We start from the raw sequence: 21,679 nt of genomic DNA on the forward strand, positions 1-21,679 counted from the left end.
GTGTTTATATGGACTTTACATTAAATCCTACATTAAAGTCCCTTGAGGCTGGAAAGAGGGCTTACTGGGTTTAGAACATTTTCTGTGCAAGCATGAAAACCTAACTTTGAATATCTAGAACTATTGCTTTAAAAAAAAAAAAAAAAAAAAAAAAAAAAAGCCTTGCCCAGCATTTTGATACATACTAGAGCTGAGCAGGAGACAGATGGATTGTAGAAACTTGATGGCTGGCCAGCCTAACCAAAAAGGTGAGCTTTAGGGACAGTGAGATGTTCTGTCTCAGGGAGTAAGGTGGAGACTGAGAACAGGACACTCAATATCCCCCTTTGGCCTCTGCAGGTGGGCTGTGCACTCCTGGCCCCTGCAGGTGGGCTGTGCACTCCTGGCCCCTGCAGGTGGGCTGTGCACTCCTGGCCCCTGCAGGTGGGCTGTGCACTCCTGGCCCCTGCAGGTGGGCTGTGCACTCCTGGCCCCTGCAGGTGGGCTGTGCACTCCTGGTCTTTGCAGTTGGGCTGTGCACTCCTGGTCTTTGCAGGTGGGCTGTGCACTCCCACACATAAATGCCCATTCACATACACACAATATATATCACAATATGCATATATATACATATATGTATATACATAATATATGTGGTGTGTGTATATAATTTTTAAATCTAATTTTAATGGATATGTAACACCTCAGGAACCATTTACTCTCCCCCTCCCAGGCTGCTCAGTTTCCACTACCAATAAGTATACTGTACACCTGCTTATTCACATAGCTTGAATCATATTGAATGTTTCCCCAGTATACATACTCAGGAATGCAATTTTGGAATCAAAATGCTTTTGTACCATTTGACATTATTATTGCCAAATTGTTTGATATTATTGCTAAAGCTTTGACCTGCCTCCACCACTGCTGCCTCTAAAGCCTGGTTCCAGTGTCACTCCAGGCTTGTTGAAACTATAAATTATAATCTAAAATACTTTTCCCGGGCATAAAATTCATCTGACTTTTTGAATTTCATATAACCAAGCACAAAGAACGACAGGTGAAAACTGCTATTAAATAAATTAATAAATAACAACCCTCTGGTAAAGGGAGAAAAAAGTATTTATATAGATAAATGTCACAAGTCCAGAAAACTAAAATTAAACTCCTTTAAAACCATTTGTACCATTTCTCAATTTTTAAACATAGTCTTTGGGTCAAAACAAAGGTCAAGGGTTGCTGAAATGAAGATAAATGGGAGGTGGGTTTCTGCACTTCCTCCCTCCTTGTGGTCTTTTTGTCCAGTTGCTGTAATGTGGAGGTTTCTAAATATCCAGCAGTCTTCTAAGGAGCCGCTCCAATTGTTCTGATTTGCAGGAAAATGAAAAAAGTTAATGAGAGCCACAGATGCAGGGGCTCCAGTGCAAACATTGTCCTCGTTTTGGGCATTCAGACTGTCATTTTTTTTTACAGGAAACTAAACTTCCTGAGTACTGAATGCCACAGAGAAGTGATGCTCCCCGAATCCCAGCCATTGTTCTATAAGCATTTCACCAACTTAAAACACACCTTGCTTTGATGTAGGCAAATAAAACACAGCCACAAACAAGCAGATCACAAAAGAGATGTATCAGGCCAATCATGGCCTCATACTCCAGCATCTTGCAGAAAACTCTATGGCTGTTTCCCATTTGTGTTGAGACACAGGGTTGCATGATTTGACAACTCTTAAAGTGGAGCAAACTAAAAGACAAAAATCGAAAAGTGTGTTGAAGCAATCTCACAGTCATGAGCTTTCCCTCCTCACCAGAACAAACACAGGAGGTAATCCATTGATAAAGAGAAAGGACTCGTGTTGGATCGACGTTTGAGAGGGTTTTGCTCATGATCAACTGTCCTGCTTGTTTGAGGTCTTGAGTAAGGCAGTTCATCATAATGAGACCAGAGAGTAGTGGAACAAAGCCACTCACCCCAGGGCCAAGAAGAGAAAAAGAGAGAAGCCACGATAGCCCTCAAAGATGCACCTTCTTGGCCTAGACACCTCCCACACTAAAAGGTTTCCCAGAGACCAAGTGCCTGTCACATGGATTTTGAGGGCACTCTAGAGGTGTAAACTGTAGCAGGTCTCTTCTGTGTCATTCTGTCCATGTGGGTTGGATAAAGATTAGCTACCTCAGCCTCCCAGGAAGATTCCATTCCCAAAACCTTCTCTATCACTCATTTTTCTGTTGGTGTCCTGGTCACTTGGTTTTCTAGTGTAAGTTAGTTACAGTGGCCTTTGCTTGCCCTCTCTGCCTCGTAATCACAGTCATTTGAGAATACTCACCATTCCTTGCCCTTCCTCATCTCTAAACCTTCATCCTCTCCACCCCTGCTCCCCCACACCAGGGCCCCCATGAACCACAGAACTTGTCTGTTGACTTTCTCTAATCTTCTAGCACCTTCCTGCTTTCAGTATGACTAGCCCTTATCAGCCTGTTTTCTTAAAGCAGAAGGCATGGCCCCTATTGCCTATAGATCCATCCTGACTGGATGCACACTTAGCCCCCAGGACACAGCTGGCTCAGCCTGCCTCTCCATCCACCATGAGTGCTGGGATGGGGATGGTTGGCTGCTGTTTAACTAATTCACCACAAATGCAATTATCTAACCTGATTAGTCACATCAGTGAGGGCTTAAATTGCCTCCACTTTTATAGCAGATGCACAAACCTAATGGAGTGAGGGGAAGGCATTAGGGTTTTTTGTTTTTAGGCAGCTTGAGTGTTTTGGTCACAGGACACAGCATCTTCTAGAGATTGTGCTTTCATAGCAGAGAGGAAGTTGATATGCTGATGTTCGCAAAATATGCATTGTGGCCAGGTTGTATTGTTGACTTGTAATTGGAGTTTGGAGGTGACCTACTGGGTTCAGGGGGCATCCTCCATTTGACTCAAGATTAAATTATATCTAACCATGACTGGAGTTTTAGAAGCCTGTACTGCTGCAAATTGGCTTTCCCAGAGTTGCCTGGAGTGGTTGCCCTTGTACTCCTCAGCCACAGTGGTAGTATTTTATTAGCATATTCTTTCCAATCCAGTTCCTGGAAGAGCAGAAAACTTCATTCAGGATCCCTGTGCCCTTGTCCTGGGCAGCCTCTCCAAGGTTCTTCTATTGGCTGGGCTCATACAGTGCTATGATGGGGGTACCCATTCAGGAACTATGACTTCCTATAGCCTGTGACTTTTCTAGGGCTATATTGGTTTCTTCAATTCTGGACAGATTAGTGTATGAGCCATCAGTTCCGTGAAGTTCTTTATGCCTGGGTATATGGCTCAGTTGGTAGAGAGCTTACCTGGCATGTGCAAAGCCATACCTTTGGTCCCTAGCACTGAATAAACCAGGCATGATGGTACATGTTTACATGTTTAATCCCAGCACTAGAGGTGGAAGCAGGAGGATCAAAATTTCAAGGTCATCCTCAGCTGCCTAGCAAGTTTGAAGCTAGTCTTGGATGCATGAGACCCTGGCTCAAAAATGTCTAGAAAAAGCAAAACAATAATAACAGGAAAGCCTGTGGACACAGGGTCCCTCATGCTAGTAAAAGTCACCTGTTTATGGGCAAGTTGTGCAAGGACTAGATGCACCATGAGGAGTCTTAGACTAGGCAGAAGCATGTGAAACCTGAGGCAGCCTAGGGTTCTTTCCGAAATCCCTCCTTCTGTAGACATATACATCCTTAGGGGCCAGTAGAGCAGAACTGCAGCACAGTGGAAGGAGGACATGGTTGGTTAGATGCCCTCCCCCATGCCCCAATCCCCACTCTCACTGTGCCTCCCTACCCAATACTGTCTTTGCATGTGCTTTTTCCTCCTTGATTGTGAGTGCTCCTTGTTACAAGCTTTTCTCACCAGCCTGGTTCCAGAGCTGTGCCAGCCCCAAATAACACACAGAGGCCTTGTATTAGATATAAAGCTGTTTGGGCTGTTATTAGTGTTTCGTATTGGCTAGCTCTGTCTTAAATATTAACCCATTTCTATCAATCTAAGTATTTCCACGTGGTCTTATCTTAACGAAGAGAGAGGGTTCGGACCAATGCTCTCTTGGTCCTACATGTTGACTCTCCTCCTACCTCCCTGAATCCTGCTTGTTGCTCCTTTGGCAAGACTTTATTAAAAAATACCCGACCTATTACAGAATGATGTCTCCCTTCCTCCTAGTGGTAGGGCCACGACAGTCTCCACCGGGTTTTTCATGTTACTGGGGATCCACCAACCCTGAGAAACATGCCATTTACAGAATGATGTCTACCTCTGTCTTTTCTCTGCCCTCTCCACATGAGTCTTCCCTCAGCGAAGCCCATTTCTTTCTTTCTCTACCTCTTTCATCTCTGACTGCTTCTAAAACTGTAGCTTTTTGGTTCTTTTCGTCTAAGACCTTTTCACAATCTGTTGTCCTACCCATTCACCTAAATTATAACTTCCTGTTGGCTTCCCTCTAGAAATTCTCTGACCACTCTCATTATAACTTACCTAACTCACCCCTCTGTCTGATTCCACTTTCCACACCATCCTAAAGTAGTATGGGAGTGGTGAGGTTCAAGTCTTCTTGTCCCATTTGTCACCCACATCCATATACCTGGCATTGGTTAAGGGATGATGAACCATCATCACTTGGCCTAACACTGACTTTTCTACTATATTCTTGATAGCCTTCCAGATGCATAACCCTCAGAATCTCAGCCTCATGCTGCATTTTACTTCCAAAACATAAAAGTGAAAGAAGAAGGGAAAAAAAAAAAAAAACACTTTAAATTCTCTCCTGACATATTTTTAAAGAAATCCATTTGTTACAGCTTTGGAAAATACAGTGCTAACAGCTGAGAAGTGTAAGCAAATAGCCACACAGGCCACATACCATTGATAAAAACCACAGTGGGAAAGGGAAAATTATGTTCTCAATCATGGGGCTGTTTCATGTCATCTTTGTGAAGCTTAGTAAACTTCTCCACCACCTCCAGACACTCCCATTTACGAGTAACAATATAAACATAAATCATCCCGGTGCCATCTGAAACTCAGTTCCTGAGTTTTTGTTTGAATAATCTCCTTCTGTCCATGCCTCTAACCTTGAGCAAATAATTGAATAGCTCAAGTAGATTTTGGAAAATTCTGCCACATGGTTAAAAAGCCAGTACAATTTATATTGTACTGGGAACGTAAGTTTGGTGGGAATTTTATCTTGCTCATTCACCAATTCATTGGGAGTTTTATTTGTTGGCTTGTTGATTGTGCTCTTCATTTCTGAACAATTCATGGTCATACTGCTTTGGCTGCTTCTAGAGGAACCATTGAGTGGGGAGTAGATTTGATTTCATTGAATTCATTCCCAAAGGTGGTCTTGAGAGATCTTGACAACCAATACCTGTGACTCCAGGAGTTCCTATTATAGTGAATTCTGTTCTTTAAAGCCTTCTAGCAAAGATGTACTCAACCTCCCATAGTCTCCCTTGACTCTTTCTGAGGCCATTTCACTGAGTTTACAGTAATTGTGCCCAGCCAAAAGTCCCTCTCCAGGCTGAGTTGTGAGTGTTGCAAGGTATCTCAGCCAGGCATTCCAGGCAGCCTGGCCTCCCCACCCCAAGTTTTGGGGTCTCCTGGCTCAAGAACTTGTCAGAGAAGCTTCCTGGTCAGAGAGCTGCCTACTTGACAGACAGGGGGAATGTGGAGGTTTTTAAGTATTGAATGAAATCCTAGAGATTAATTAAGTGTGTAATTAAGTTTACACAGTGGTTAGGGAAGATAAACGCAATCTACATAGAAATATTAATGTGTCTGAGCACAGGGATTAAAGGTTGAGTGACAGATTGAAGAACCTGTCACTGTTAAGATGTCATCAGGAGAGCTGGGAAACAGAGGGTTTTTGAGCAGTGGCTTGTGTCTCCTAAAGCTTCTTCAGGGCCAATATTTTCCACTCAGACTCAGTTAGCCATCTTTCTCTTTCTTGTGCCCTCTGGTAAATCGCTTGAGAAAGTTTGCATGGCTCCAGCAGATTGGCCCAGCTCCATCTGGAGGTAGAGGAGAAAGTAGAGATTACTTGGTGCTCTCTGAAACCAGGAAGTGGTCAAGCACCAAGCTCCTACCTTACAGCGTCTCCTTGAGAACAAGGAGAAAGTAGAGCACTTTGGGCAAAGGACAACATTTACCAGGAAACTCTTTTGCTGTTAGATGTAGCAGACTCCACTCCTGAGTTCATGATTTCAACCAGCTCGTGATAAACTCTGAGCCTCTGTCCAGATCTCTGTGATAAATAATCCTGCATACAATGCAAGTCTGATTAAATACACGTTTAAACATATTATAATGTATGTTATAGTGATAGCAGCAGGACTGGTTAGGTGGCATAGTGGGTAGAACATGAGCACACACAAGCATGAGTTTTAATAGCAATAAGCCTGACCCAAAATTATACATTTCAAATGAATTATCATAGGCTTTAGGATTGTCTGTGGCTGGGACCCCACGTCGTAGTCTCTGAAATAGTATTCAGTAGCCCTGAGCTGACTTTGGCAGTAAGAATGGGAAGCAATAGCTTTTTTTCCTAAAGTTAATTGAATTCACAACATCAATGCCACTGTGAGGACAGCCCATCACCATCCGTTGCAAAGCACCCTTCTGAATGCCTTGGATTGATGATCTCTTACATTTAATGTTCTCAGGGGGATACTGCTATCGGAGACTTGAGATGCTTTATTCCATATTTTAAGTTGGATACACTGTGGATATTTTTGTAGCGATACTGGTGATTTCAAAAAGACAAAAATATAATGATTCTGCTTATTACATCGGTGAGCGAGCCTCCACCACCTTTTGAGTAGCACAATAACCACACTCTAATTTTATCCTAGCCACAGAGCCCTGCTGCCTGATACCACAGTGCAGCCTGACAAGGGACACAATAAACAAGACCTTTATTTAAAAAAAAAAAAAAAAAAAAAAAAAGGCAGCCCTGCTCTGTCAGCAAATGGACTGTCTCCAATTTATTGGGATGGGGCCGCTTAATTATGAGTATGATAACAGGTTACAGTACACTAGCATATTGATCCTAGTATGCTCTGTGAAAAAACGAATGAAGACATGGAAATGGAGGCTAGCTGAAGAGCCCCAGTGCTGTAAGCCTTGCTGATAGGTGACAGGATTGCCAGGCATTTGTGCAGATGCTCTACCTTAGACTGGCATTCAGTAAATCTGGAGTACAGCATGCTCTAATGCAATTACCATTCAGCCACTCTTTTTAGAAAACATTAAATTCCTCAGAAAAGTTTGATGAGCATCATATTAAGGAGCCAAGCCACCCTCATTGTCCAAGTGTGAGTGAAAGCTGTGTTTACACACAGAAGCAGAGAAAGTGTGTTATTTTCACAAAGTAGGACCCACATCCCAATACCTTCTGATCTGGGAGGGGTGAACAATTTTTTAAATGTGTGTGTCTGCCAGTGTTGGGATAAGTCCTTCCTTTCCGAATTTTCTATACTTCCCCAGTTATATTCCTCAAACATGGATGCTTCAGTGTATGTCTGAATTAAGATATTGGGTCTCTTTCAGATAACAACTACTTGTGAGTCACACTTGTCTGTCACATTTTTGATCTTTGGCATCTCACTCAGTTCCCCCCATCCCCCCCCCCCCCGAAGGATGGAACTGCTTTGAAATGCCATCTCAGGGCTAATTGCAAGAGATCTCCCTTGTGTTAAAGTCCAAAGTGACTGGGTGCTGGAAGGAATCCTTTTCAAAGAGTAGAGTCATTGCAGGCAAGTAACAAAAGGTGGTCATTTTACAGCAAAAGTATTTTTCTTAAGACTTCACATTGAAAAAAGGAAAAAAAAAAAAAAAAAAGAGCCAAGTCAATCTCTTCCTTCAATGGAACCGACTCTGTTTCTAAAAGCTTGAACTTCTTAAGCCTGACAATCAAAAAGTGGTATTTATCTGGGAGGAGAATGGAGAAGATCAGAAAGAAAGAGGAGCTCAGAAAGGGCAAGGTTGCTGGGAGGCTGCCAGGTCTTTAGTGCTAAGAAAGAAGCAACTTCAACCCCTCCTGCCCATCTTGTGTTTGCACAGCAGGATGAAAGTGAGTCTCTGGGTACTGCAGCATCCTGAAAAGATGGGAGAGTGTTGTGGAACTGAATATTTGTTTAACTATGTAAAGATGTGTTGCATTTGTTTATGTGGATAAAGATGTGTCGCTGTTTTGCTTTGCCTCCCTGCAGCATCTGATTGGGCTAATAAAAAAAAAATTTAAAAAAAAAAAAACTGAATGGCCAATAGCTAGACAGAGCAGGGGTAGGTGAGGCTGGTGGGTAGAGAACAAAGAAGAACCAGCCAGCCAGCTATGGTCCAGACAGACAGAAGCCAGACAGACACACAGGAGGCAGGAAGGAAGGATGGACAGTACATACATGAAGTGAATGGATTAATAGAAATGGATTAATTTAAGTTAAAGAATAAAAGCTAGCTAGAAACAAGCCTGAGCTTAGCCTAAGCCTTCATATTATTAATAAGTCATGATTTGGATGGGGCTGGTGGTCCTGCTACAGCAGAGTCTGTGTCACCTTGCAGGCTCTTCCCTAGGCCTTGCTTTCTGCTTCTCCAGAGCCCACCATTTTGCCACTGCCACAGTAGCATTTCACATCCCCCATGACAGGGTCCCACGTCTATTACTTGGTTGGACAAGGCCCAGAAAGCCAATTGTTTCATTGCCAACCAGCCCACTCTTTGCTGACATACCAAGCTCTGCTGAGCTCCATCTACCTTAAGCCTCAACTCCCTGCATCCCTAGGGATGTGGCTCATTGGTAGAGGGCTTGCCCAGCATACAGGAAACCCTGGATCCCATCCCCAGAAATCCATAAAATCTGGTATAGTGGCATGTATCTATAATCACAACACTTGGGAGATGCGGGCAAGAAGACCCCAAGTCCATCCTTCATTATACTGATTTTGAAGCCAGCCTGGACTACATGAGACAAACACATGACAAAACACCAAACAAATATTTTATGTGTGAGGGGCAACATGGTCACTTCATGAGAATGACTGTCTCAGACTCATCTCTAAGCCTCAGTACAGCAGTCACTAAGGGAGGAGGCCTACTCTCACCTGGCTGTCACTCTTTTAAGAGCCTTGTCATCATGGGGCACCTGGGGATTGCTGCTGAGAACTGGTTGGTTAGACATCTTTAAAGGATCCTGGAGATCTTCACATCCATGCTACAGTGTGCTTGCTTTCTGAACTTTGAGTTTAGTTGTCTGATTCCCTCTTATTCACCTTCCTTTGTTCATAGTGTGGATGCCCCTGTCTTTGTAAGAATTCATGCTCCTCCAGCTTTCCCTGCCTACTAACACCCTTACTATGTAACCTGGGGTTTCTCTTTGACCTAGGTGTCACCCAGCTATCAGGGAAGGAACAGGGAAACATTGTCATTATAAAGGTGTTTATTTCCAGTACGGTGAGCTCTAAAGCCATTCTGGGAATTTCTGACTCCCTAAAACTTAGATTTTTTTTTTTTTTAAAACCTGGATTTGAGATATATTCAGTGAACTCTAATGCTCGTGCTATCCAGTCAGCAGCTCTCAGGAGGATAAGGTGAGCCTGGAAATGAACCATCTAAAAGGGGTTTCTCTTTCCAGACTCTTCTGCTATCCTGTTTGAATTGGAGATCTGTCACAGAGTGGCAGTGAAATGGCCACGTGGATGTTTTCAGATTGCCAAAAAAGCTAACCTAGCAAATGAAATGCCATCTGTTCCCTCCAGGAATCCACACACTGTTTCAAGTGTTGTTTGTTTATAAAGATAAAGTTTAGTATCTCTTTCCGATACTCCTTGATTCTGTTTTCCTACAGTTGGCTTCACTTTCCTTCTATGCCTCTTACTCCTGCTACTGAGATACATGCATCCAGGTTCCAGTAACTAGAAGAGAAAGGAAAGGTTCTCTCTGAGTCTAGGAGTCATCAGATGTCTACAAGAGTTTGGGGGACAGCATTTCTGAAGTGAAATCAGGTTTCCAAGGCAGAGGGTAACCACCCGACAGTGATCACAAAGATGGAGAAGTGATTGAGGCCCACGTTGTAAAATGGAGTATCTGTCATGCTAATTATTTATGCTTCCTCTGTTTAATTATAGTTCGAAAATGAGATCATCACTAAGCTGGATCATGAAGTGGAAGGAGGCAGAGGAGACGAGCAATACAAAGTGTTATTTGATAAAATGTAAGTGTTGATTCTCGGTGGGATTTATGTCAGGAGAGAGACAGAGAGACTTGTAATTAGACTACAATGAACTTTGTAGCCCAGAAATAATTAAAATGTGTTAATAATGGGAAATATTTTAAACCGCACCTCAAGTTTCTTTCTTGGAGTGTGATTAACAAGGTGTATGTAATTATTTTCCAGCCTCCTGGAGCACTGCAGGAAGCATAAATACCTCGCCAAGACAGGGGAAACTTTCGTGAAGCTCGTGGTGCGGCTGATGGAGAGGCTCCTGGACTACAGGACCATCATGCATGACGAAAACAAAGAGAATCGCATGAGCTGCACAGTCAACGTGCTGGTGAGCGAAAAGTTAATTAAACCTTCCATCTTCACAGCATGCCGAATGCAAGTGGAGCCCAGAGGACAGCTGGCCATAGAACACTTCACAGCACAGCATATCTCCCCACCCCCAACCCCAGACCTCTTTGGTGCTGCAGAGGAAGGATAGAAAATTGCTTACATACCTGCTCTCAGCCAGGCTGAGAGCGTGGCTACCTTCTGAATGTTTTCACCCTCACTATGGCTGAGAGTGGCAAGCCATCTACTTTCATCACCGAGGTAGCACCTCCTGAATTGAAGATATAACACTCTGATTGTATTAGATCAGAGTCATGTACTATAGTGAGTGTATTTATCGTTAGTCCTGTGAAGATGGCCCTCTTTGGAAAAAGGAGTCTCTACCGATTGATCAGATCCTGGGAGGTGACATTAGCTCAATTGGTAGAGTACTTGCCCTACTAACCTGAAGACCCGAGTTCAGTCTTCCAGAACTCATGTAAAAATAACCCAAACATGGTGATGTATAATCTCCGTACTAGTTAAGTAAAGACAGTTGGACAGCCGCATTTCTGGGTCTCACTGGGCACCCTGGTTGGTACTCTCCAGGCCAATGAGAGACTCTATCTCAAGGGGGGGGGCAGGTGGACAGTAGCTGAGGAATGACTGACAGCTGAGATTATTGGCCTCTCACTTTCAATCACACATCCACACTGAAGCCTGAGATGAGATTAGCCTGGGGTGCCTAGGTAGGTAAGGGTTAAATCCATTCCCAAGAGTTCTCATACAAAGGAAAACAAGCTGGGCATGGTGGTGCCCTTAGGAAGTGGAGGCCTGAGGATCGTGAGAGTTCAAGGCCAGCCTCAGCCATCTAGCATATCTGAGACCTGTGCAGGTCACAGAAGTCCTGGTTTCAGTGCTCCTCCCCTCAGAAAAGGAAAGCAAACACATCCAGAAGATAAGCCATGTGAACAGAAAACAGCAATTAGAGTGATGAAGACAGTCCTCGGGACCCCAAGAATCTACATGCTGAAAAAAGTCAAGGAATGGCTGACCTACTGACACCTTGGCTTCAGAACTCCATGACTGTGGGGATGGCTTCTGTGTCCTTTGAAGCCACCCAGTGTACGGTCATTTGTTAGAGCACCCATAGGACACCAGTGTAGGGCTGCACAGACAGAGGGTGCCTGGGTGAATCTGGTTATCATTGACCTTGTATGTTGCTGCTATGACTCCAATGCCGTTATGTCTGTGGACACCCATCCTGGTGCACCTCCCTCTTAAGGTGCATCCTGGAAGAGCAGGAGGCCTGAGTACTTTGAGGGTGCTTGATGATACCACCCAAGTTCAAGTCTAAGGAGTGGCTGGACAATCTTGTTCCACTGTATGTGGATGCATCTCCCAGGCTGGCTTCTTTGTGCACTGCTACCCTCCTAAGCAGCCATAATGGCTGAGTCTGGGCCATATGGGGCTCTCCACTGCTTCTCTCAGCTGTCTCTAGGCAGAAATGCCAGACAAGACTCTTCCTACCATGCCTAACGTTCTTCACTGTTCTCCCCAGTCACTGGCCTTCTGATTTCAGGCCATGACCCAGTCATTAAGTAGCATGCAAACACTTAGCTCTCACTTCCATATCTGCCATTTGTGTGACTTATAAATGCTCTGGGGTCACTGGAATGGACTTTCGTGACAGGAGGAATGTGGTACAGCATTCATTCTTCCAAAGAGGTTGGAGATATGGCCCAGTTAGTAATGGTGCTTGTTATGTAAACCTGAGAGAGACCCTGAGCTTGCATCACAGTTCCAACAAAAAGTCGGGCAGAGCGGTGTATGTGCCTATAACTGCAGCTCTGTGACAGGCAGAGACAGGATCTCTGGGGCTTGCTGATCACCAACCCACATATCCCCATTAATTGAGAGGTCCTATGTCAATGGGATAGAGTAGAGAACAGCAAACGTGATATCGTCCTCTGGCCTCTGAACACATGCACGGGTGTACACACATACACCCCACATATATTAAGAAAAATCAAAAGTGGCCGGACAAATACTTGGTGGTTAAGAGTGAGTGTTGCTTTTGCAGAGGACCTGAGCTCAGTTCTCAGTACCCATATCAGACATCTCAGAACCTTCTATAACTTCAGCACTAGGGGATCCAGTGCCCTCTTCTGGCCCTCCTCATGACACTCATGAATGGACAAAGACATACATACTTTCTTATAAATAAATGATAAAGTAAATCTTAAAGGAAGAAAAGCCCTCAAGATATTTGAAGAAAACAGATCAGCAGAAGTGTCATTTTACTCTCTGCTTCCCTTAGCATGTATGTAGTCTCTATCTTACCATGAGGAGCATCTCCTGAAAGGGCCTGTGCAATAGCAGCCCCTGTATGATGTCCATCAGTTGTGGAAAGAGCTTGGGAAGTGTCACTCCGTTTGCAGCAAGGAAAAAGGAACAAACTGAAAGGATAAGCAGTTCTTCCATCATCCATCCCCTTAGACAGGCAAGTGCTCCCACATCTGGGGAGCTGGAGAGATCCATAGTCACAGCTGCCGGAGCTGAAATCCAGGAGCGTAGAAACTGTGGGTCGGCATCACGTTCCTTTCAGCCTGAAATAACCATACTCAGAACTAAGAGCACAGTTTAAGGGACAAAGAAGCCATCGTAGCCAGATGTGTACACCACAGAGGTTTTACAGCTCTTGATCCAGACATTTCAAACAACTATGGGAACGGAGGAAACTGAAGTGCTGAGGTTTAATTTGTACAGAGCTTGAGGATCTGAGCTAGAGGCCCAGAACTCACACTAAAAAAGCTGAGTGTGGTGGCACATGCTTGTAATCCCAGCCCAGGGAGATGGAGCTCAAGAGCCAGGCCAGTAAGAGCCCCTGCCTCAATAATGGGAAGGGAAGATGTTTAGCAGGTGCCTGTTGCCACATCTAACAACCGTGTCCATCCTCAGGACCCATATAATGGAAGTAGAAAGCACCTCCCTCAAGTTATCCTGCCCCCTCCACATATGTGTCGTTGTGTATGAGTATGCCATTGCACACATACACAAGTTTATAGCCACACGTAAATAAATAATAAACATGGCTGGTATCTACACAACAAGACCCGAGGTTGTCTTCTGGCCTCTTACATGTGCATGCACAGGTGTCCACATACATATAAACTCATGCATACATGAGCATACAAAAAGACTGAAACAGCTGAGGACTCTAATGGAAAAGATGGCAATATACAAGAGCAGATGGATGATATATGCAGAACACCCAAGAGTCAGAAAGAAATTCTGGGAACTTAAGCACCTTCACATAGTGAAATATCCCTTGGATGGTTCCTCAAACTGGGACATGACTGGGTGCAGGGATCTTAGCCCAACCGCAGAAAGCTGAGCTGGATCCCAGGAAAGGTAAGTGTGCTGCTTGCCCATTTCCCAGCCTTCACACAGACACAGCAGGGAGTCCAGTCAAGCAGGAACTCATTTATTGTCCCACAGCAAGCATCTTTTAAAGGAAAAACTGCAGAGCAGGAAAACAGCCAGCCCGTGGTTTTAAAGGTCAGCCTATCACACGCCTATGTGCCCTATGCTTTACCTAGTGAACACAAGCTGTTCATGCAGTGACTTCATCTGGTTCAATCTAGGCAACCAATCATCTTTTATTTATTTATTATTTATTTTTGTAAACAACTCAGGACTCACCTATCTGACTTCCCCTCAACACCATCTTTGACTTGCTCATGTGCCCTACAACTGGGGAAGAATTTAGTAAACTTCAAAGTCTAAGTAGATGCTACATCCTTAAAGAAAACTGACTGATTGCCCACTTTCCAGGAGCTGTTAGTTGCCAACAGCTCCTCAGCTAGGGTAGAGAGTTCATACCTACCTCCTCTCTCCATGCTGGGATTGGGTCTGGGTAGTTTTGTAGGCCACTGGCATGCTGTCACAGTTGCTGTGAGTTCATAAGAACAACTGCCCTTTTATTTCCAGGAAGCATTAGGGTTTTTTGTAGTCTTTCACTACCTATGATACTGTAAGAGTTTGGTGCCTACAAGTCAACCACACTCCAGTGGTTAGCGACATGTCCAGGAGTAGCTGAGCAATGAGCAATACAAATGAGACCTGGTGGCTTTAAAACAATCTTAGACACAAAGCTGGAAAAGGAAGGATAAAGTGGATCTGGGAGGAAGTGGGAGGGGTGAATATAATCAAAATATATTGTATACAATTCTCAAAGAATCAAAAAAAAGAAGGAAAACTACAGTTAAAAATATTTTTTAAAAGAAATATAAAATATAAAAAGGAATATAAACAGGTTAATAGGTCTGCACACAACTCCTACATCTGTTCCTGAGGTCTGTCCATCTGGCTCTTTGTGTTCACAGACTACCCACTAAGATGACCTTTGCCTGTAGGCACTGGGAAAGCAGCTGGCCCTGCTTTCAGCATTTTTGTGTGTTCTCACCTCTGCCCTAAGTGATGAAACTTCCTGGTGCCAGTGAGGCTGACACAGAGTATGGACTGGCATTTCCCTGAGGGAAAAAATATGGAGACCTTTTCAAAATCAGTCCTTGGATGTTATTGTAGCATGAATGTGCACTGTGATCCTTAAGGGGGTCTGGGAGACTGCTTAGCATCTAGAAGGAAGAAGTATTAATAAGTTCGTATTAGGCTTCCAACTTGGATGACTTAGACACAGGTGTGTGTGTGTGTGTGTGTGTGTGTGTGTGTGTGTGTGTGTGTGTGTGTGTGTGTGTGTCTCTGCTTAGGGGAACAAGACACCTGGTAGAGAGATAGCACCGAGCTGAACTTGGCTTCTTATCCCAGTGGCCACAGTTGGGAAGCAGGCCTTTGGAACGACACCTGCAGCCGTGTTTTTGATGTTGATATAGGTCTCTCCTTTATTTGGAGGCTCACTCAGAGCCCACTTACTGTTGCTGCTGTCAGCTCGGGCTCCTGCTGAGAGACACCCAGAATTCCCAAGGTGATCTCACATTATTAACTTCCTCACCAGGAAGCAGCCTCTGTCATTGCCTGAAAAGTGAAACATTAGTCTCTCACCATCCCCAGGGGTGATGGGATGGATCCTTTCCTGTTTGAGCACATCTATGGAATGTAAATCCGTGAGAAGTGAGGAAAAGGAATCTATAATATTACCAATGAGAATCCTATCTCTAGGGGTTGGAGAGATGGCTGAGCAGCTAAGAGCATATTCATTCCACTGTTGCACAGACTCATACAAATATTAATAAATTTAAAAATTCTATCTCTAAACATTCCTTGCCAAGCTCATATGTAGAAACATATGATATACAACTATATATAATATTCCATGTTATATTATTATATAAAAGTTATCACATATTCAGTTCTAGAGGGGTGTTGAAGTTCAAAGACAGTAACAGACTTCAGCAAGGGCAGAAGATAAAAGGCAGCCTGTGTCCCTGAGAGACAAATGAGAGTCACAGGATATGATCACTGTAGAACTGTAAGGAAGAATCTATGCAGGACCAAAATAGTAGGAGGGAATTGAAAAGATGGGCACAAGAGAGGCTGCTGTGACATCATTACTTCTGAATGCTGTGAGTGAGAGGTGGGAAGGAAGTGTTTGCTCGCTCTGAATCTTCTGTTTGGTCTTTGACTTGTAGCTGAAAATGTCCTCATTATCGCGTGCGTCATAGGAGCCAACGCTCCTTCTAGTGTCGGGTGCAGCGCTAGGTAAAACTAGGTTCTTCAGAACATAACCCTGTTTGCTGCTATCTACATGTTCCCATCCTTTCTTTCCAGAGAGACTGCGCCTTGGAAACAGTGTCCTCTTTGACCTATGAAATCAAATCGTCTTACTGGGTCACTGTGTGTCTTTATAGTGTTGATGTTTGCCAGCTCCTCAGGAGCTGGGAGGAGGGAGAATCTTTCTTTGTTATGTTTTGTTTTTGAAGCTGGGGGTTTTCTGTGTGGCCCTGGCTGTCCTGGGACTTGCTCTGTAGACCAGGCTGGCCTTGGCTCAGAGATCCACCTGCCTTTGCCTCCTGAGTGCTGGCATTAAAAGTGTGTACTATCAATGCCAAGCTGGGAGATACATTCTTAAAAATTTAAAAAAAGAAAAAAAAAAAAAAAAGCTGTAAGTTTAAAAGGAAAAGAATGAATATGTCCCTCTAGTCTAGTTACATGCTCCAGTTGATGACCCCCTCAGCCATGCATGTGTGACAGCATTAATTAGATTTAATGGGTCATTCAAAAAAGAATAAGAAGACATGAAGTTAAGAGGGAGTATTTGGGAAAGAGTTCAAGGGGGAACTTGTCATGGGATATGATCATGCTTCATTGTATGCATTAGGAAATTCTCATGAAAAATGGAAAAAAATAATGCAGAAAAGAAATGGCTATGATGCTTCCATCCTATGGGCCCTATGAGCTGACTCTTGTCCCTTTGCAGTATCCTGTGCATGACTTCATGTATATGAAGTAGTCCATATGAAGGAGAAATGTTAGCAGGAGGGAAGGGTAACACAGGGTTTCACTGTGTCACCAGATTAGTGTGACATTCTCTATATAGTCCACACTGGCCCAAACCCATAATTCCCCTGCCTCAGCCTCCCAAGTGCTGGCATTACACATGTGTGCTGTCATGCTTACCAGAGGTGTGATTTTGGTATAGACATTGAATTAGATGATATTTTTCAGTAATGTGTAGAAATAGTCCTCTTACTGGAATTCACAAACCAAATTTGCTCCTCCATGGTTGTGTGTGAGGGCCTTCCTTTCTCCCTTCCTTCCTTCCTTCCTTCCTCCCTTCCTTCCTCCTTTATTCCCTCCCTCCTTCCCTTTCTTCCTTTTTAAGTGAATACCCATTTTTCTCACTATGGAAGGTCTGTCTCTCTAAAACAATGAAATTTTCTTCAGGAAACATTATGGGTTAAATGGGGGGGGTGTTCTGCTTCAATACTGCTCAAGATAGTAGAGTAGCAGTGTTAAGTAATTAACATGTCTTTACCTTAATATATGTGGCTAGTGGTTTGTGACATGTGAGAACAAGAATGTTGCCATGCTTCTGTGTCTCTCAGAGGTTCGTCCCAGAATGCTGACATCTTTGATGGTACCTTTCCTTACTCACAACTTTGGATTGTTTGTTCAAATGAAAGTCTAATGATTAAGAGATCGTATTTTCAGCCAGAACCTTGATTTTACCGAAGGCGAGTGACTTCCAAATGACACATAGATTTAATCCTCAAGTGTCTAAAGTGTTTGAGATGTGGTCGTTACAGAAGCAAAAGTCAGGGATTCTGTGAGATGCTCAGAGCACAGGTGAATGGAGAGATCTACTCTGCATGGACTTTGTCCACTGGATGTGACAATCACGCTGAACCATGGATTCACAATGTGGGACTATTTTGACAAGTTGTGGTTTTAATGTTTGCTTTGTTGTTCTTTGTATTGTATTATGTAATGGAGTCAGTTTCTTAAAGCAATGCTGTGGCTTACTTTTTCAGAATTTCTACAAAGAAATTGAAAGAGAAGAGATGTATATAAGGTACGTGTATATCCCTTTGGTGGCACCCTCTGCATTGTGCTTACTGTGTGTTATATAAGGTAGGCGTGTGCCGTGCTGGCCAGCAGCCTGCGTGTGTGTTGTAATTACTGCGAGATGTATACAAGAGACGTATTGCTATGCTGGCTGGCACTTTCTGTGTGCACTGCAGTCACTGTGAGATGTGTATACACGTGTGGCATGCTAGCCATCACCCTTTGAGTGCTGTAGGCCAGCACCCCCTGTGTGTATGTTGTCAACACTATGTGTCAAAGCATGTGAAGGAGTGGTTTGTACCTTGCAGAGTTTCTTTTGTAGAACATCATCTTGACTTTGAGATGAAATCTGGTGGAGCCTCGGGTATGCTCTCAGCCCTTATATAGTGTGTCCATACCTATGTAAAGTTTGGGTTAAGAGGGACAACATTTAGCCAGCTAGGAAGCCAGTCCCCGTGGTTATTTATGGCGGTTTAGGTTACTATTGATCAACAAATGTAGTCCTTTTAGGAAAAAAATTTAAAAGATATATTACAAATTTTAAAGTTTCTTAGTAAGTCGTGTGATTAAATGGGAAATATAAATTTTCCAAAAGTAGACAATATAACTCACTTTAACTAGTATCCTATTCCAACATGCCTGTGTCTTTCTCACACACACACACACACATACACACACACACGATTTGTGTGGCCAGCTGGACTTGATTCTTTGTTTGCTTTTAAGATATACTGAGGACATAGTTCACTGGTAGAGCTTGGGTAGGACCCGGGTTTGATCCTCAGCATCTCTGGGAGATCAAAGCACTATATTTCATGCTCACTTTTCAGATTCTGTGGTCACTAATCAGCAAGATGACAAACCACTTGGGAATCAGGTTAGCCTGGCACCTTTGTGACAGGCAGCTTGACTGTGTGGTGGCTACACAGAGTGCACGTGCGTGTGTGTGTGTTTTGGTTTTTTTGGTTTGTTTGTTTGTTTTTAGCTCTTGCCTTTTATTTTCCTTTTGAAACATACCATATGAATATAATAAACTTGGGGAAACAACCAGCCTCTTTGATCCGAATGTGTCTGGCTTTATAGTAAAGAACATCCTTTTCTTCCTGCAGCACAGGCAATCTTTTGATCACATTCACTGTCATCACAGTCATCACAGGTTTTTTTTTTTTTTTTTTTTTTTTTTTTTTTTTTATCTTGTGGATTTGGATCTTTATGGACCTGTGTGTGTGTGTGTGTGTGTGCATTTTGACTCAAGAGAAATGTGCAATCCAATTGTTTAATCTCATTTCAAATGTTTGAGGAATAAAACTGAGAAAGATGAAAGAAATAAGGAACCATGAAGTAAGATTTTTACCTTTATATAGTATCTTAATGTTTTCCTACAAAGATGACTTAAAATTATATATTTGTATATGTGTATGCCATATTTATATATGTATAATATATATATGCATGTGTGTATATTATTAATATTACACTTATTCCTATCAGTTATTTTAGTGATTTCTGCACCAACAGTTTTCAAAGCATTGTGAATTATGAGCATAGTAAAAAGAAAGGGTAGCCATGAGTTACTGTTGAATGTCGAATTTAGCACCTGCAGTCCTCAACACAAATTACCTTGCGACGCTTTAAGAATGTAGCCTTATTTCTTCACCAGGTACTTATACAAGCTCTGTGACCTGCACAAAGAGTGTGACAACTACACAGAAGCAGCTTACACCTTGCTTCTCCACGCAAAGCTTCTAAAGGTAATAAAAACCACAGTATACATCTATGCAGCACTTCCTATAAATTCTGAGTTTATTCCGAATTTTCCTTTTCCGTGACAAATTTTAGTAAATCACTGGCATGAGAGTTTATAGATATTGGCTGTAGTCAATGGCATAAACAGCAAATATTCAAGAAGTGCTCTGATTACAGATTCGGCCCAGCTGAATGCCAATTTAACAAGGTGTCAAGTTTTGTAAAACTTCAGTGGGCTGTGAAGTGACAGAGAGTCAGATATCATACAATTCCTCACTTGTGCCAACAGGACTGAGGAGGGATGGAGAACAACATCAATAAAAAGAATGACCCTGGTAGAGCAGCCGGGAGGAAGGATAAGTCATCCTCCTTCTCACATTGGAAGAGGGAAGACCGGATTCCAACATTTCCACAGAGCAGACCAGGCTAAGAGTTTCTGTGTTGCCTGTCTATGAATCTCTCAAAAGTATTGCTAATGATCAATAGCTTGAGAACTTTCAACTCCAAGTGATTCCTTTATTAGTCAGCTCACTCTTAGACATTGGCCTTTTGCCTGTGCTAATGATGTGCCTGTGTTCTCTTCCATGGTCAATTATAGAATAGTTAATAATACTGATTTAGATCCTCATAAAATAACTAGAATAGGTAGGTGGGCTGATGGATGGGTGAATTAGTAAATGGATGGATATGGGGAAGTAAGTGGTAAAAGAGAAGGACAAATGCATGGATGGCTGGGTGTTGGATGATGCATGGGGTAAGGATTGATGGATAACGGATGGATGGATAGATGGATGGATGGATGGATATGGGGGGTAGATGAAAGCTGTGAGGATGCATGGGTAGATGGTAGATAGTGGGTGTGGCTAGACATATAAATAGATGGAGAAACTGCTATGCAACTTCAAGTTTTATATTTGAGAATCTCAGTAACTCTTGATTGTCTTTCTCATGCCATTCATATATAAAGATCAGGAAACCCAGCACTAGACAAACAAGAACCATTAGTGTGCTCAGTTAAGGAATCTTGTTTCCAAATCTAGGCTTACCTCCCCATGCCCTCCACACGCACCAAACACCAAAAGCAGAGTGAGAGATAAACCCACAGATAAAATTACATTTAAATGTGCATTAAGAGATGCCTGTTGGGCTGTAGGAGTCAAGGAGGATAGTGTTACAGAGGTGACTCCTTTAGCCTCTGTCCTCATCCTTAAATCTGCACACAAACACACACACCATATGTGGATCTGCCACATTTACCTTTGCCTGAGATGGGCAGATTCCTGGCCGGCAGAAGGCAAAGTGCTGGCTTACTCTGGTTACCCCTCCATAATCCTGGAGGATGAATGCCTAAGGACCCCCTACTGTCTCATAGCCTTCTAATGCTGTTCCAAGGAAGAGCATTTTGAAGATAGAGTTTGCAGGGCATGGCTCTGGAAGCAGCCATTTCCTTTGTAAAGTCCAATGTCTGCATTTATTAGGAATCCAAATGCCAGGAAAGGTATTTTTACAAAATGTGAAGATCTTGTTGTTCACACCAGGAAAATTAAAACAGCTTGCCAGACTGCTCACACTCTTAAAACATAAACTTTGCAAGTCTGAATGAATGTAAAACATATATGTGTGCATAAGCATTGCATTTGCTTAATCTTTGGATATATTGCATACAGATGGGCTTGTCACAGGCTGTGTGATAGCTTGTTCCACTGCCTCGATCAATAGGCTCAATTGCATTATCTCTTCCACTGGGCTCCAAATTTGCCAATTAAGTGGTAAATGCAACATGATCTGCCTCCATATTTTTTATACTATTACATTTTGTGATTTTCTTCCCTAAATATATTTGATATTGTTATCAGTGTAAATTCATG

At 43.0% G+C, this 21,679-nt stretch overlaps 1 protein-coding gene across 2 annotated transcripts in view; it reads left to right on the plus strand.

Moving 5' to 3' along the window:
- The window catches only part of Dock1 (dedicator of cytokinesis 1), a 484,316-nt gene that overhangs the window by 407,653 nt on the left and 54,984 nt on the right, over positions 1 to 21,679 (plus strand). For both annotated transcript variants that reach the window (XM_051193215.1, XM_051193217.1), the window contains exons 34-37: positions 10,135 to 10,220; positions 10,404 to 10,560; positions 18,032 to 18,072; positions 19,726 to 19,816. In XM_051193215.1, the coding sequence (XP_051049172.1) occupies positions 10,135 to 10,220; positions 10,404 to 10,560; positions 18,032 to 18,072; positions 19,726 to 19,816 (375 nt within the window). The remainder of the gene's footprint in view (positions 1 to 10,134; positions 10,221 to 10,403; positions 10,561 to 18,031; positions 18,073 to 19,725; positions 19,817 to 21,679) is intronic.

This window comes from Phodopus roborovskii, unplaced genomic scaffold (assembly GCF_943737965.1).
Source record: "Phodopus roborovskii unplaced genomic scaffold, PHOROB, whole genome shotgun sequence".
In the NCBI taxonomy this organism is placed as follows: Eukaryota; Metazoa; Chordata; class Mammalia; order Rodentia; family Cricetidae; genus Phodopus; species Phodopus roborovskii.